This window comes from Neophocaena asiaeorientalis, unplaced genomic scaffold (genome assembly GCF_003031525.2).
Source record: "Neophocaena asiaeorientalis asiaeorientalis breed wild unplaced genomic scaffold, Neophocaena_asiaeorientalis_V1.1 scaffold332, whole genome shotgun sequence".
In the NCBI taxonomy this organism is placed as follows: domain Eukaryota; kingdom Metazoa; phylum Chordata; class Mammalia; order Artiodactyla; family Phocoenidae; genus Neophocaena; species Neophocaena asiaeorientalis.
In genome coordinates, this window is record NW_020173111.1 from 2126433 (window position 1) to 2144605 (window position 18173).

The 18173-nt window shown below is 39.4% G+C and overlaps 1 protein-coding gene across 9 annotated transcripts in view; it reads right to left on the reverse strand.

Annotated features, from left to right (window-relative positions):
• The window catches only part of RBFOX2 (RNA binding fox-1 homolog 2), a 257056-nt gene that overhangs the window by 174654 nt on the left and 64229 nt on the right, over positions 1–18173 (reverse strand). For all 9 annotated transcript variants that reach the window (XM_024743493.1, XM_024743494.1, XM_024743492.1 and 6 more), the window contains exon 2: positions 5796–5846. In XM_024743493.1, the coding sequence (XP_024599261.1) occupies positions 5796–5846 (51 nt within the window). The remainder of the gene's footprint in view (positions 1–5795; positions 5847–18173) is intronic.

Genomic DNA, 18173 nt, shown 5'->3' on the forward strand with positions numbered 1-18173 from the left:
TTTTTTTTTTTTTTCGGTACGCGGGCCTCTCACTGTTGTGGCCTCTCCCGTTGCGGAGCACAGCCTCCGGACACGCAGGCTCAATGGCCATAGCTCACGGGCCCAGCCACTCCGCAGCATGTGGGATCTTCCTGGACCGGGGCACGAACCCGTGTCCCCTGCATCGGCAGGCGGACTCTCAACCACCGTGCCACCAGGGAAGCCCGCCACCTTTTTTTTTAGGCTTGAAGTCACTGAGCTAGAACTTGAACACCCTCACTATGTCCTCCATTTGAAATCTCCCCAAGGAAAGAAAAGTAGCCATCATTTCTTTGCCACCAAACCAAATGAGTATGACAGAAAATGCATTTGCTATTGCCCATGGATCCCAATCAAAATAAGTAAAAGCCCTGAAAGTACATTTGCAAAAAACTGGACAGAAAATAAAGTCCAGGGCTTCCCTGGTGGCTCAGTGGTTGAGAGTCCGCCTGCCGATGCAGGGGACGCAGGTTCGTGCCCCGGTCCGGGAAGATCCCACATGCCGCGGAGCGGCTGGCCCCATGAGCCATGGCCGCTGAGCCTGCACGTCCGGAGCCTGTGCTCCGCAACGGGAGAGGCCACAACAGTGAGAGGCCCGCGTACTGCAAAAAAAATAAATAAATAAAATAAAGTCCATTCCAGGGATAACAAAGATAACTCGTTAGAAAAAGGGAAATTAAAAATTCTCAAGAAGAAAGAAAATACTTTGGGGAAAAAAATCTCTTAGGTCATTTAAAATCTATACTCTAAATTAAAAGTAAGGCTGCTACTCCAAATTTAAATCCCTAATTATCCAAGTCACATCTATCAACTTAAACATCTCCTCCTGGGGGAATCACTTGAGCATGTGTATATAATAGTTTTCAACATACTTTTAGAAAAGCGAAGGAAAAAACTTTTTAAGGAGCCACTGACTAGCATTTAAAAAATCAGAGTCTAATACTGTGACATTAATCTTCTTTACATTAAAGACGCAAAATTATAAAAGGAAGGTTTATTTCATTCCTCATGGGCCTGTTTTTCGTGACACTCCCAAGAAAGCAGTGTTCTCCAATCTAAAGAGCAAATCACAATCATAGTCCACAGTGCTGCTGGCAGGCAAAATAAGTAAATAAAATACAAAAAGATACACTGTAGACCATAAGTTATTTTAACAAACAAAATAGGAAGGAAACTTGATAGAAATAAGTTATGCAAGGGGCCTCCAGTTCATGTGAAGACTTTCCAAGCTGTTACATTCTCCAAAGATTCCATAGTATCTTATCTTGCCACACGAGGAAGAGAACATCCCCATTCAACGAGGAGAGAACACTGACAGAAGAACACAAGAGGGAAATACAAGACATGGAGGCTGAGAATCCAGGACTCAAGTCTCACTGTGCCACCAACTCTGTGACATGGGGAAATTCATGTAAAAACCTCTGGTTTGGTTTTCTTAGCTACCAAATAGGGATAATAAAGCCTGACCTTTCTAGCAGAGCTATTGTGAAGATCAAAACTGAATATACTGATACATGGAAGCATACGCTGTAAACTGCAAAATTCCTCACCAACATTAGTTTTCATAATTTACTAACATTCCTGGTTCCATAGCTGATGCAACACCTGAACCCAACCAAGAGTCTGTGCTCTCATCTCCAACGTGAATGGCAACGCTTCATGTCCACAGGTCAAGTGTGGGAAATGTACCGTGCCATAGTCCCAAACCTGATCACTCCAGTTAAGGGGACACTCACTGTATTTCTTTAATCATAGCTAGGATGACCACACATCCCATTCATCAAGGTTTGCCTGGGACTGTTTCCACATCAGCATCCCTTTTCTCTCTCAAAAGTGCCCCAATTTGAATGATAAATTACACAGTCACCTTAATTACAGCAGACATAAGTTGTGGCACCAAGAGGTGACAGACAAGAGGCGAGCCTTAGTACTCCCCCTGTACTGCCCAGAGCCCCCGAAAGCCATTCCAAATCAACGAGCAAAATGAGCACAGACAGTAAGCTTGCTGTGCAGAACGAGGGCCCCTTCTAAGCAGGCTGCTGCTCCCAGGCCCCTCCCGAAGAAAAGCTCTGGAGCTAATGCACACAAACATTCTCTCATTTAGAGAACGTTACAAACCCACAAACTATTCCAACCTTAATCAGCACTTGGGAACTCTATCATAAGCATGTGCGCACACACATAGATCACAAAGAGATGGTCAGCTAGGAATCTAAACCACTATATTGTGTCATCAACCTAAAATCCTGCATGGCCTTAGATAAAGCATGCAGCCTTTCTGAGCTGGTGTGCACTTCTGCTAATCTGGAACAATGTTTGTCTCCTCCACTTGCACGGAGAGACCACATTAGCAAGCACAGTGACGGGCTTGGAGTGTTTTATAAAAGCAATGGATTGCCATCCCATAAAGCCTGTTAACTAGGAAAGAAGGCTGAGGTGACCTTGCATAAAAAAGGAAAACCTCTACAAGGTGACAGGTGGTTTCTTTTCCCCCTCCTTTCCTTCGCAGGTCTTTTTTTTTAATCTTTTATTTCCTTTATTTTATTGATTTATTTTTGGCTGTGTTGGGTCTTCGTTGCTGCGCACGGGCTTTCTTCTAGTTGCGGTGAGCAGGGGCTACTCTTCATTGCGGTGCGCAGGCTTCTCATTGTGGTGGCTTCTCTTGTTGTAGAGCACAGGCTCTAGGTGTGCGGGCTTCAGTAGCTGTGGCTCACAGGCTCTAGAGCGCAGGCTCAGTAGTTGTGGCGCACGGGCTTAATTGCTCCGCGGCATGTGAGATCTTCCTGGACCAGGGCTTGAACCCGTGTCCCCTGCATTGGCAGGCGGATTCTTAACCACTGCGCCACCAGGGAAGCCCCCTTCACAGGTTTTTAATTCAAATGTGTTACCAGGGGTGTATGTAACAGGGTGAAAAGGGCCACCGTAACAGTGAAATACTGGCCCACTTAGTGCTAAGGAACTTTGTTGCTATCATTTTTAACCAGGGTCACGGACTCCTAGATTCATAAGTTCAATGTCAAGGGATCTATGAAGCCACCAAATGATAAATAAGTAGAGTGAGTGAGCAGGCATACTGCACATGACCGCATTTTCCCTTTGTGAGTCAAGAATCCCCAGTATAGAAGACCCTCAACAAATAGAGGACAAATTTCAGTGCTTATTCAGCTGCTAACCTGTATTGTTACCTTGGATAAGTCACTTTAATCTCTGTGTGCCTGTTTCCTTATCCTTCCCAAGGAAATACTTGCCTTACCCATTCAAGAGGTGGTGGTGAGGATGAGATGAGAAAATATTTGATGAAAGCTCTCTGCAGTGGTCAAAAGATTATCATTTTTATCTCTTTTAAAATCACCATTAGATGCTGATAGAAATCCTGTCTGGGTATGGTTCCTATCTATTTAGAAAAGAAACATAAAAGAATAAGGAAAAGCAAATAAAGATTCACACAATCCAAATTCACCTTCACCCCAGTCTCTGGTTCCTGGATTTGCCGAGCCACACCACTCTGGGAAGATGTAAAGATCACAAGTTCAGTTTCTGCCCAACTCGGGCTGCTCAGTGACCAGTGTTTCACACTGATAAATGCCTCCCAAACCTCAGAGCATGAAGTGAGAGTTCACAAGGTCAGGCACATTAATTAGCAGGACTCATTTGGATTCTGTATTCATCAAATGCAACAAGCAGCTATTCAATATTCGCCTGTTTGCACTATGCTAAGATCTCTAATTCAAAGGTCCAGACAGAAAAACAAAATAAAGCCCAAGAAAATAAACTAAAATAAACCGTCACCATCAGAATGTGCCTCTAGGTAAATTAGGCAGCTATAAAGCACAGCAAAAGGGTCTGCATAGGCCTACAGCAGAGACAGTATGAGTAATGTGCAGGCTACAGAAGTGGGTCTGGCTGCAAAAGAAAGGAAAAACAAAGTAGTTCCAAGCAGAGACTACTTTTTTATGCTTTAACAAATTCCTCTTAATTCCTTTTGCTTAATTCCTTATTGATCTGTAATCCCCAGAGGAAGGACACAGCATTATACAGTACTTTTTCAGATTCTTTTAAACTCATTAAGTCTATTCCCATACTTAACTTTGATTAGTTTTACCTTCCTATATCTAAAATAAGCCTGTATCCAGAATCAGCAACATTTGATAAGTAAATGTCTGCATGAGTATATACGAAACTAGATCCAGAGACTGACCATGGTCCCTTACGTTTTAAGGGTCCTAGGTAGAAAGTACATGATGAAAGAGAAAATAGCACTTGTTTTAAAGCAGCCCATAGGATTGTAGTTTTTGACCTTGGCTACACAAATCACCTATAGGAATTCTAAATATCTGAATGGCTAAGCCCAATCTTAGACTCACTCAATCAGAATTGTTGGGGGCTAGATCTCCAGGCAACAGTATTTTTTCTGATATGTGGCCAGGATATAGAAATACTATCAAAGGACATAAACTTCACAGCTTACAGAAGCTCTATCTAGGGCAGATCCAAAGCAGAAAGAAATAAAAGAAAGACCCTCTATATTCTCTTTAGGTTTGGGGTAAACGACCGTATCTTTCACCAAGAGCTTCCATAGGACAATCTTCAATTCCGACAATGATGATCCCACTGGGAGATGAACACAGAGATGAGCAGCATTTTCTCTCCCCGCTTTTCTCCATACCCTACCTGGGACTAGTCTGATGCCAACACAACACCAAAAATACCAGAACTGGGCAAATACTCTCAATCTGGAAGGCCCTCAAACAGGTGACTATTGCTTATGGGGCCATCCTGGTTTTTTAAGATCAGCTTCGGGGTTTTGATGAGATTTAATTAAGTTCTGGAAAGGGGAGCTATGTCAACCCTTTGGTTTAGCACTCTGATGACATATCCCTTGGACAAGCCTAATAATGGTGGCCTTTTCTGGACAACCCTATAAGGAATGGTGGATAGACATTCAAAGATATAAATGATGGCTAGAAATTGAGAGATGTTTCTAGGAGCTACCATTTTAAATCTCCTGAAGAAGATCAACATCCCCAAATAGCAAAGAGGTTAGGTGTCTTAAGCCACACCATTTCTCTGAGGCAGCCAAACCTGTTCTACCCTAACTCTGTGTCAGCCTCACCTGCTCCAAATGGCAAAAGGATAGGGAAAGCATTTTACACACTCACCTAAACCACACCGAGGGTGTCCTGGCAGGAAACAGTTTTGCTCTAACCCACAATAAAGCCTGGGCTTTTTCCAATCATCCTCCCTATCTAACAAAGACAGGCAGCAGAAACTTCCCTCTCTCAAGAAAGTCCTCCCTGATTAAAACCATAAGGCTGAATTCCCCCAGGGAGGAGAATGGAATTTTCTTGTTGCAGATTATTACAGGGACCCAAAAAATCTGTGTAGGCAGGGGCTAAGTGGCTGGGAATAAAGAGACAAGTCCAACATTTAGAATTATGAGACATCAAGAAAACCAGGTTAAAAAATTATCATACAGCCTGGAGAAGAGAAAACAAAAGCAATTACGACTGTACCTGAGTGACTTTCCCCCTATAATATCCACGATTTCAATAATGTGATTATAATATTTTTAGGGTTAAGAAATATATTTTATTATATCTCTAAATGTAACTTCATTGCTGAAATTAACCATATCACTCTCCAAAATAAATAATTTCAGGAAATGCTCTCTATCATAGCATCCTTAGATAAAACACACACACACACACACACACACACACACACACACACACACACACACACGCGCGTTATCGGAGTTATAAACAGCTTATACCAACCTGGCTGTCCCGTGCTGGGAATCCATGATAACCTGGGGTCAGAGGCTCGTTCTAAGACAAAGGAAAGAAAAGAAAATCATAAGACAAAAGAAAGTGTTGAGAATCATCAAAATCATCCAGAATGATCAGACATAAATTCCTCCACCAGTTCCTAAGGTGTTCTACCTAACCATATACATCTCTCAGTTTAGCACGTATGATATCAAAAAAACAAAAACAAATAAAAAACAGTATTTGCTTGGGAGCACTATTCCTAAGCACCATGTTCCTCCTTGTACAGCTAAATCTGTTTCCTTCTCCGTGTAACTCAAACAGAGCGCTACTGGGATTTGGGGCAGATCAATTCCTAACTTCACACCGTGGAACTCTAGTATGCCCGGCCCTTAACTTCTAAAAGCCAGTAGGCTTTCAGTGTCCTGAACACTAGGACAACCAAAAACTTCCACACATTTCCAAAAGTCCCCTTGTTAAGAAGGAGACAGTACCACCCCTACTGAGAACTGTCTCTTGACCTGGAAAAGTTTTAGTCCCTCCCCTCTGTCAATCTGCTTTCCTTCAGTTCTTTTAAACCTAGATGAAAGTCTACCTCTGTTCCGGACCTCCTCTACCATCCTACATCATCCTATGAACTCAAGTGACTCCTAATATGTGTACTAAGTTAAAATTTACTGGGTTATTTGTACAATTTACTTTTCATATTATTTATAATTTAACATATCTTCTTTTTGTAAAGGTGTTTCATACTGAGTGTCTCATCCTCACATTAACCGTTAAATCAAGATCCCTGGGGCTTCCCTGGTGGTGCAGAGGTTGGGGGTCCGCCTGCCGATGCAGGGGACACGGGTTCGTGCCCCGGTCCGGGAAGATCCCACATGCCGCGGAGCGGCTGGGCCCGTGAGCCATGGCCGCTGAGCCTGCGCGTCCGGAGCCTGTGCTCCGCAACGGGAGAGGCCACAACAGTGAGAGGCCCGCGTACCGCAAAAAAAAAAAAAAAAAGATCCTTGAGGGCAAGAATGATAGCAAATAAAAGCTACACAAACCCTAATTTAATACAATGTCATACAATATGAGCACTCGCTTATGGCTTACTTGACTCATTCAATTACTCAGTCAACATATATTGAATACCTAATATTTTCAAAGTAGTTTAGATGACTGACAGAGTAAGTCAGTAAAACAAGCCCCTCGCCTTCAAGGGAACTTTTAAATGGGAGGAGATACATATGCACACAAAGGTGTAAATGAGAACACAGTGCTTTCATAGTTTTTCCAAGGTGCTCAACACAGCTATCTGAAAGATACGCATCCTCTTACTCCATTCTTACTAGCAAAACAGTAAGTTAAGAAGAATTTTCCTTGATAGGATCTTCGTTTATGACGAGAGTAAACCTGCCACCTGACGGTACATCTGCTTTCATTACATCCATATCTTTGTTGATCATCGAAAGTCCATACTCCTTTCAAAAACATGAAAGCCAGGTGTCAACTTAAGCTCCCTGCACAGACCCCATGTCTTGCTCATCATGGTTTCCCCACAACCTAGCACAGTGTCTAACACATGGTGGACATTCAGAAGAATGTGTAAATAAATAAATGAGGTTCAATAACCAGAAATTATTAGGCATTCAGTTGCTGACTCAATCACAGACAACCCAAGTTCTCCTTTTTTTCCCTAAATCTCTATTTTGGACATTTATAAGTTAAGTCTCCCTAAAGAGAGTACACCAAAGATAACTGCCTTTAAACATTATAGATGCCAAAATGATCCCGAGAAAGAACAAAGTTGAAGGACTCACATTACAAAGCTACAGTAATCAAGACAGTATAATACTGCCTAAGAACAGACGTACAGACCAATGAAGTACAACTGAGAGTCCAGAAATAAACCCTTGCAGTTACAATCAACTGAGTTTTAAAAAGGGTGCCAAGAAAAGCAATGTTAGAAAGAATAGCCTTTTCAACAAATGGTGCTGGGACAACTGGATATCCCATGTCAAAGAATAAAGTTGGAACTCTATCTTACACCATACACAAAATTAACTCAAGATAGATCACAGACCTAAAATCATAAAACTCTTAGAAGAAAACAAAGGATTAAACCTTCAGGACCTTTGGTTAGGCAATGGTTTCCTCAATATGACTACAAAGACACAAATGACGAAAAATAGATAAGTGGACTTCATCAAAATTTAAAACTTTTGTGCTTCAAAGGACACCATCAATTCTGGGCATCTAATGTACACAGACTGATTATAGTTAACAATACTGAATGATACACTTGAAAGCTGCTAAGAGAGTAGATTGTAAATGTTCTCACCACAAAAAAGAAATGGTAATTATGTGACATGATGTAGCTGTTAGTTACAGCTATGGTGGTAATCACTTTGCAACATATAAATGTATCAAACCAACAAGTTGTACACATTAAACTTATACAATGTTAATGCCAATTATGTCTCAATAAAGCTGGGGAGGAAAAGACACCATCAAGTAAGTGAGAAGACAACAGAATGGGAGAAAATATTTGCAAATCCTTTGTCCAGTAAGGGGCTTGTAGTCAGAATATAAAAGAACTCTTAGAAAGACAACCCAAATTTTTAAGTAGGCAAAAGTTGCAAACAGGGAGTTCCCCCAACAGGATATACAAATGGCCAATAAACACATAAAAAGATGGGCTTCCCTGGTGGCGCAGTGGTTGAGAGTCCGCCTGCCGATGCAGGGGACACGGGTTCGTGCCCCGGTCCGGGAAGATCCCACATGCGGCGGAGCGGCTGTGCCCGTGAGCCATGGCCGCTGAGCCTGCGCGTCTGAAGCATCACTAACAAAGATTTGTCACTCCCAGAGACTATCCCATGTATAGACTATATTCTTGAGTTCAACAATGCAGAAAACTTTTTTTAAGGAAAAGAAAAGTACATTCCTACAAGCAAGTATTGTCAAAAACTTTAACAGCAAAGACAGATATAACAGGTACACAGAGATGTGCCAGAGGAAACGGACTTCCCCCTCCACCTGCTCAGCAAAGTAGTCCTCCTTTCTTCCCCATCGCTCACCCGAGGCTACCTAGAACTCTCCAGCACTCAGACACGAGCCGCCTCTCTCAAAGTGGACTATACTTAACGACAAAGGTTTGCTTTCGTTTTTAATTTTACCACGTATATATCTGTCCCTTCAAAATGCATGAATTTTACGTGTTTTTGAATTTTATAGAAATGAATCCTATTGTATAGCAATTTCCTTTTTTCTCATTTTATGAGATTTATCTCCACTTATGCATGTCACTGTATTTCACTAATTTTGACTACTGCTTAATATTCTATTTTATGACTATGTCACAATTTATTTACCCCTCGTTTTCCTGTTAATAGATATTTAAATTGTTTCCAGTTATACTCACAAACCACTGCTGCCTGTGAACATTCTTTTAGAGTTGAGGTATCACTTTCCACCCATAGACTGACAAAAATGAAAATGAAAATATGACAAATTGGCAGGAAGAAGAGTAAATAGATATCTTTACATCTAATAGTAGGAAATAAGCATATTGGGACTACTCTTTTGGAAAGCAATTTGACAATAATTATTAAATATTAAATACTCATACCTTCTTGTAATTTCATATCCCTGATCTCTTTATCTACTCTAGAGAATCACCTGAACTTGTGCTCAAAGAAGCATGTGCAAAGATTTTTCAATGCAGTGCTGTTTGCAACACTGAAAAACTAAAAAGTACCTCAATAATAGGGAAATAGTGCTATCAACTACTGTTGATATTGTTGACTATTCAACATCCTCTGTTAAACTGCAAGTGTTTTAAAAGGTAAAATCTCAGTGAACTATCTCAAGTCATATTAAATGACAGCAGAACAGTCGGTGTGCTATCCCTTTAAGTCACAATACAAAAAGAGGTATTTCTACATGCATATAAAAAAGTAAATAAATGCATAGAGAAGATCTAGAGGGATATACAACAAACTTCTAACAGTGGTTCCCTCTAGAGAGAAGAATAAGATCTGTGGAAGGTCGAGAGGGCATGCTTTATCTGAATTATTTGAATTTACAATGTGTAAATTTCATGTATTACTTAGAGCATAAAAAAGAACCAAAGAAGTCACTACTACCAGTGTTTTATAATGTACAAAACACCTTCACATAATCTTATTTAGATGCAGAAAATAGGTTTTATAACCCTCATTTTACAGATGACAAAGCTGAATTTCAGAAAGATTAAATGATTTGCTCTAGGCCAAATAGCTAATGATAGTGGCTGAGCTGCCTTCAGACTTAGGTCTTTTAACTCTATATCCAGTACTTCTGCTACTTCATGACAACTAGTTCAAACCAGTACTGGTCCTGGTAGAGATTACTATGATTGTCTAAAAACATGCAGATCTGAGTTTTTAATCAGTGTAGAAATAATAACTGAAGGTTATTGTTTTTTTAAATTTTTATTTCATGTTGGAGTATAATTGATTAACAATGTTGTATTAGTTTCAGGTGTACAGCAAAGTGATTCAGTTATACATAAATAACGAAATTTAAAGCAGACATGGAATTACATGAAATACTCCAATATTTCATGTTGGAGTATAACTGATTAACAATGTTGTATTAGTTTCAGGTGTACAGCAAAGTGATTCAGTTATACATAAATAACTGAAATTTAAAGCAGACATGGAATTACAAGGCAAGCTAATGGAACAGATGGGACAGAAATCAGATGTGTTAAACTCCAAAGAGGAAAGGCAGCTATGCTGCTATAAGCAAGAGTTGTTGACCTAGTAAGACTGAAAGACTTAGAAACTGACCGCCAAGGCACAGAAGCTGCTCAAAAATAAAAATAATATATAAGAAATAAAATACCAACCGTAAGAATTTTACTACAGAGATAGCAATGAAACCTGTTTAGAAGCTTCTGGTAAGTGAATGTGTGAAAGAGTAACAGAAGGATCCTTAAGTAACTGGAAAATACACTGGATCGTGCACATACAACGGACACTGAAGGAAGTGAAGAAAAATATTACCTGACATTTGTATTCTTCACTAGCTGCTTAGAAGCTCCCATTGCACCTATGTTTGAAAAATCCATTTAAGCAGAAGAATCTTCATTCATTCAGTAAAAGTGGATTGAACAACTGCTCTATGACAAGTGCAGTGCTGGTATCCCTGCCCTTGAGGAGCTGTGAGTCGTAATAATTATAAAATAATGTGATTGATAACACAACTAACATCTATAAGAAGAACGACGGGACTCCAGAAAATCTTTTGGAAAAGTGTGTATGGGATTTGGGGGTGCGGGGGAGAGTTGAGTGGCTAACAGCCTCTAACCTCTTATTGGAGGACAAGACCTCCACACTGTGATGGATTGATGCATGCTGAAAAGACACAATGTAAAATCGATTTTAAAGCCACTTTTCTAAATACATTCTGAAAATCATCAACGTCATTTCTAAATGATTATTTAGATATACATAATGGGCCGATATATTTGCCCATTCCAAATGAAAATTACCCAGAATACTGCACCTGGGAGGTACAATAGAAAAGAACTGCTTCCTTAAGCATTTAAAAAATACAGTTAAAAGAGAGGTACTAAGAGGACTTAACAACACTGAAAATCAAAAAAGCCCTGCTTTCGGTACAGAAATATAGCAGTGATATAACATACTAGCAGGACTTCCCTGGCGGCACAGTGGTTAAGAATCCGCCTGCCATTGCAGGGGACACAGCTTCGATCCCTGGTCCGGGAAGATGCCACATGCCACGGAGCAACTAAACCCATGAGCCACAACGACTGAGCCTGCGCTCTAGAGCCCGCGAGCCACAACTACTGAGCCCGCGTGCGGCAACTACTGAAGCCCGTGCGCCTAGAGCCCACGCTCCACAACACGAGAAGCCACTGCAATGAGAAGCCCACGCACCGCAACGAAGAGTAGCTCCCACTCACTGCAACAAGAGAAAGGCCGCATGCAGCAACGAAGACCCAACACAGCCAAAAATAAAATTAATTAATTAAAAAAATAACGTACTAGCTATAAATCCTAAGCAATACCAATAAAACACTAACTGAGGAGCCTGGGAGCCTAGGAGCCTCTGCCATCTCCCTTGGCTTCACCTACTTAACAGGTCATGTGTTCAGCGTCCAGAGATTTACTACAAAAGTATTTCTTACTGGCTTCCATCAACGATGAGAGTTGTTTAGGAGCAGGTGCAGAAAACTGGAAATGCACAAGGAAGTTACACCAAGCAATTAGAAAAAAAAATTTAACCCACCCTACTGTTTTTCTTTTGTGTCTAACAAAATCAAACCCATTTCACAAAATGGAAGGGGAAGAAAAATACTGAGAATGGAACAAAATAAATTCTTGCCACCATGCAATTTGGGGAGAGGAAAGTAAAAGGAAGCAAAGGAAAGTAAGAATGAAGATGTCCTCTAACAAACAAAGCTTGGGCAATGGTACAAGCCCAAATTTTTCACTGACTTACTCCCAACTGAAAATTAATTTCACATTACCTTACATTTAGCAATGGAGGGAAAGACTGATTTAGACCATAATGGCTAGGGGAAAAAAAAAAAAGCAAAAGCAAATTCCCAGGGTATTTCATTACCTTGTTTTGCAGCCCAAGTTACTGTTTTTCAAGTAGTAAGCCTACTTTTGAACAGGGACATGGAAGGGAACACCACAGGAACTGAAGATGTACCTAAGTTCCCATGCTATTACGTACAAAAACAAATCCTAGCAACAAGTAGGGTCAGGAAGAGAGACTGCTTAGCAACCACAGGACATCATTCCGCGTCCAAACCATACAGGGTTCAAGGTACCCAAAGATAAGAGGGCTTACAAGGGATATGAATCTGGTAGTATCTAACAACACAGGCCCAACAGAAGGTGCAATAGGTAACTGGTAGACTAAACTTTCACACTACAATAGAATAAAATAAAACAGGGTAATTCGTCCCACCTCCCCACCAAGAAAACTGACAGACAGTAGCTCTTTGTTACACTCACCACTTCCACCCCAAATACCCCATCTTTTTTTTAAGAGACAGCTCATTTTGGGGGTGCTTTATCTCAGCCCTAAGGATAGTTGCTGTTACAAATTAACTTTATACTAATGATATATTATCATCTATCAATCATATTATTACATTATTTTATATCTATTGTATTACATCTGCTATTCCTTAGAGTTCTCTTTACCTCTTACAATCCAATCCCTTATTAATTCAATCTGCTGTTATAGTAAACAATTCTTTACGTTAAATTCCTTGTCTAAATTACTTATAGTCTCTTTGTCCTGAATGGACCCAGATTGGTACAGATGAGCTGAAACAAAATGCTAATAGCCACTTATTTCACACAGGGCAGTCATTATGCTTCATGTTTTCTATACGTTATCACTTTGTATTCTCACTAAAACTCTGTAATGTATCTCTCAATATTAAGAAAACTGAGGCTCAGAAAATGATGCAATTTGTCTACAATAATGCAAATCCAGGTTGGTCTGATACTCAAGTCCCTGCTGGTTCCCTACTATAGCATTTATTTTTCTTCACAGAACCTAGCAACACTTTTTAAAGAACTAAACATCTATGTACGGGAAAAGAATGAACAAAGCGGTCCTGGCTGCTATACTTAGAAAGGGCAGTTTGCTGGTTGGCCTTGACTGGTGCCTGGGAACTTAGATATCAGGAGGGTTCTATTCCCAGAACTGGTAAGAGTGGCTCACTGTGCCTAAACTGTGCAAACAATACGGTTTATGCCGAACACTGCTTTCCTCCTGGGAGTCTAGAATTTGAGCATGTGCTAGGCAGAGGGTGCCTACGTGAACAACCCTTCCCAGCCGTGCCCCAAAAAGAAAATTTTCAGCGCTAAGCCTGATGAGCTTCCCTGGTAGACAACACTGCCACCACTGGCTGAAGGAAGTAAGCACATCCTGTGTGACTCAACTGCAAGAGAACTCTAGGAAGCTGGAGCCTGATTTCTTCTGGACTTCACCCCATGCAATTTTTCCCTTGGTGATTTTGCTTTGTATCCTTTCACTGTTATAAATCATAGCCATGAGTATGTCTATACAATGAATTCTGTAAATCCTAGCAAATCATTGGAGCTGGGGTAGTCTCGGGGACGCCCCCCAATACAGCTTATGACATGCCAAGTATTTTATTAAATGCAGAGGATACAAAGATGAATAGGGCCTTTGCCCTCAAGGAATTTTACAGTCTATTTAAATTTCCCTTCTTTCACTTCTCTGATCTTCACTTCTTAGTCTGTTTGCCACTTAAAATAGATTAGATACATCTCCCTAAGCTAAATTTCATTCTTGGCGCTGAAATGATGCTAAATATTTAATAAGTCTACCAAGCAAAATCTGAGATACAAAGCTCTAATAAACTCGAAGGCCACACATATCTTCTCTTTACTTTCCCCATCATATTGTGTTCCTCATTAAAAATAAATTGACCAACTCTTGTACACTGCTGGTAGGAATATAAAGTGGTGCAGCTACTAAAGAAAATAGTTTGGCGGTTCCACAAAAAGTTAAATATCGAACTACCGCACGGCCCAGCAATTCCACTGCTAGGTATATTCCCCAAGGAATTAAAAACAAGTACTCATATAAGTACTTGTACACACTATGCAAAATAGCTGAGATGTGGAAATAACACCCATGTCCATCAATGAATGAATGAATAAATAATTGTATACACATACAAAGGAACATCATTCAACTTTAAAAAGGAACAAAGTGCTGATACACGCTACAACATGATTGGACCTTGAAAACATGATGGTACATGAAAAAAGCCAGACACAAAAGGTCTCATGTTGTAGAATTCCATTTATATGAAATACCAAGAATAGGTAAATTCATAGAGGCAGAAAGCGGATGGAAGGAAAGGGAAATGGAGGGTGACTGCCTAATAGGTATGGGGTGAGGAAAATGTTTGGAACTAGATAGGGTGGTGCCTGCACAATACTGTGAATGTACTAATACACCAAACTGTTCACTTCTAAAAGACGAATAATATGTTGTGTGAATTTCATCTCAATAAAAACATTTTTTGAAAAGCAACGCAGTATACAATATGGTGATAATGATGTTATTTGAATGGGTTCTTGTAGCTTGAAATAAAATCATCAGTGACTACAACAGATACGGATTCAAAAAAGTGCCTGGAAAACGATTTGAAGACTCAGTGGTTCTAAGCAATGATACAGATACTGATGCCGTAGAGTATGTATAAATTTTCTTCCCAAAACCATAGAAAATAAAATGTTTCTAAATTATTATGTAAGACTTTGAATAGGCATGTATGCATAAATCAAATCAGTATTTTAAAGACATTTGCCTATTTCATCAACATCCCTAAAAATTTATATATTTAGGTTGGCTTGTCCTTTCAATGGAAAACAACTTAAAGCCTTATATACAGAGTTTCCTCATATTCAGGCATTTACAGCACATACACATAACTTTTTTCCCCTTAAGTCTAAAAGGATATTTCCCAAAATGTTTAGTGATTATGTCTTGGTGTTGAGTTTGGGTTTATAGAGTGACATACATTTTTTTTTCTTTTGCCTATCTGTATTTTCTAATTTTTCAACAACGAATACATATTGTTTTCACTTAACCATCAAAAATTAGGAATAATAACAGTACCTTCTCAAGGATGCTGTGAAGATTAAATGAGATAATACACATAAAGCCCTTAAAACTATATTCAGGATATTATAAGTATGCAATAAATATGAGGTAATAGGGGTAATATTATGTTTCTGTTTTTGTAAATATTTTTCAGGACACATATCTTTCATTACCTCTGGCAAAAGCATTCACCTTAATCCAGGCCTGGGTCATCTGAGTCAAGCCTAAATAACTGAATAATAAGCTTCTTAGCTGGTCCAGCAGTCTCCATCCACCTCTTCCCAATTTTCTTACCAGGCCAGGGTAATTCATCAAACACCACTCATATCACTCCCATGCTAATGGCCCTCCATTGCTTACATGATCAAGTTCCAAACACTCTAAATCTGGCCTCACCTGGCCATTCCCTTTTTCTCCCCATTTATTTATTCCTTCAACAAATATTTACTGAAGGACATTCATGTGTCTGGCACAATGGCAGAAATAGAAAGACAAATAAGTTACTGATTCTTTTCTTAAGGAACTCATAGTCTAGTAAGAGAGACAGCCATGTAAATAAGCACAACATGAATCATGCAATAAAATGTAAATATAAGGTCCAGAGGGAACAAGTGTACAAAGTTGATAATGCAGTGAGAAAGGCATGAAGAAATTACAAACACGGGAAGTCATGGGAGGCAAGATCTGGATGGGGTTTGAAGGATGACTGCAAATAGCTAATTTCCAGATCTAAACTTTACTCAATTTACTTCGCACCTTAGGGTGTTCTCCCACATCAACTCAACTTTAGTAAAATCTAGCAAAGTGCTACCTGCCTTCACAATGCAATTCTTGTAACTCTGGCTCAGTGTATTTTCAAACTGAGTCAAGACCCATTCACGACTGATTTAATTTAAGAGATCTCAACCATTATTAAAAAATAAGAAAATGAGAGCAGCAGTTCTCAAACTTTCGGGTCTTAGAATCCCTTTACCCGCTTAAAAATTACTAGAGATCCCAAAGAACTTTTGTTTATGGGAGTTAATAAGGATTAGTATTTGCCTATTAGAAACTGAAACTGCGTAATTTTTTAAATATTTGTTAATTCACTTTAAAATACCAATAATAAACCATTATGCTAACATAAAACATTTTATGAAAATTAACTATATTTTATAAAACAAAAAATTTAGTGAGAACAGTGCCATTGTCTTACATTTTGTTTCTGCAAATATCTTTCACATCCCACTTAACAGAAGATGGCTAAGATATCTGCTTCTGCCTTCAATCTGTTGTGATATGTTATTTTGGTGAAGGTATATGAAGAAAATCTGGCCTTCCACAGATATGTATTTGGAAAAAGTAGGAGTATTTTAATAGTCTTTTCACCTATCTATGGATATTCTTCCTTAATATTACACCAAAACTTGAAAAGTAACAGTTCCTTAAAAGTTAGTTGCAGTGTGACATCTGAAACCATATCAATGAATTTTTTTCATAAGACCCATTGGCCTGTCCTGCATTTTGAATGAATTTTCACCTATCATGATTACATAACATCTTGCATTGTTTGTTTATAAAATACTGGTTCACTAAGTTATAAAGATCTTCTCAATATTGACACATTTCATTATACAATATCAATGAAACTGACTTTTTTCGCCCCTCCTTTAAGTACAAGGGTGTGGTGGTAAAAAAAATAATGACTACCAGTACAGTTTGGTGCTGGTGCCTTGATTCACTCTAGGACGACCCATCATTGCTTACACAACACCAGTGCAAATGTCAACATAGTAGGAAAGGCAAAAAGCATCTTAATGTTATGAAAAGAGTTTTGACCTTGAAGACCCCCCTACAAGGTTCTTGGGTACCTTTGTAGGCAGGGGAAGTGAGGTCCATAGACCACACTTTAAGAATCACTATACTGGACTACAAAAGAATTTTTAAACAGAAAGAATCAAGTACCTCACGTTTAGTAAGGGTAAAAATTATTCCATGAAACGTGTTTTGGTCACATACATACAGATAAACATCTAACTATACACTAGGCTGTCACGTAAAATGGATCTCTTATCATGGGTCATCGTCAAAATCCCATGGTCAAACAACCCTTGTATTGTGATATTCAGTTGAAACTGCTGTTTCACTGAACTGCAGACTTTAAAAAAAAAAAAAACGATACCTCTTTATTAGCCTCAGAGTATAAAGGAAATATATCCCAAAAGGATAATTCTGCAACATTCCAAAAATCCCTCTGAGATAGGCTAACATGTTAACCCTTTAGCCATAAAGGTCAATACAGACAAAATAAATTTTACTTTAACTGGCATATATTTGCTATTTCAATTTAGCTTTTAAAACAGTCTCATCACTCACATTGCTATTCAACATGATTTCAAACGAGCTCTGTTGCTATTAGCTGAGTGACTGAAGGCAAGTTACTCAACCTCTCTGATCTATTATTCCTATACCTTGCAGAGATGTTAAGATTATGCATAATATATACAAAGCACCTAGGAGTGTACCCACCTTATAGAGGAAAGCTATTATTATAACAATTTTTATTATACGCTTTGAGTTCACAATCCTGCCTTATCCCTCAGTCCCCTAAGATTTATACGGCTGAGTGACAATGGGCCTTTCTATCTCCTACTCCTGCTGTTGCTTCCAATGCCCTACTTGCTACGATTGCCAATCCTCTGACCTAAACTCTCTGCCATCTACTTCTGGTGTCCCCAGAGCAAGTCC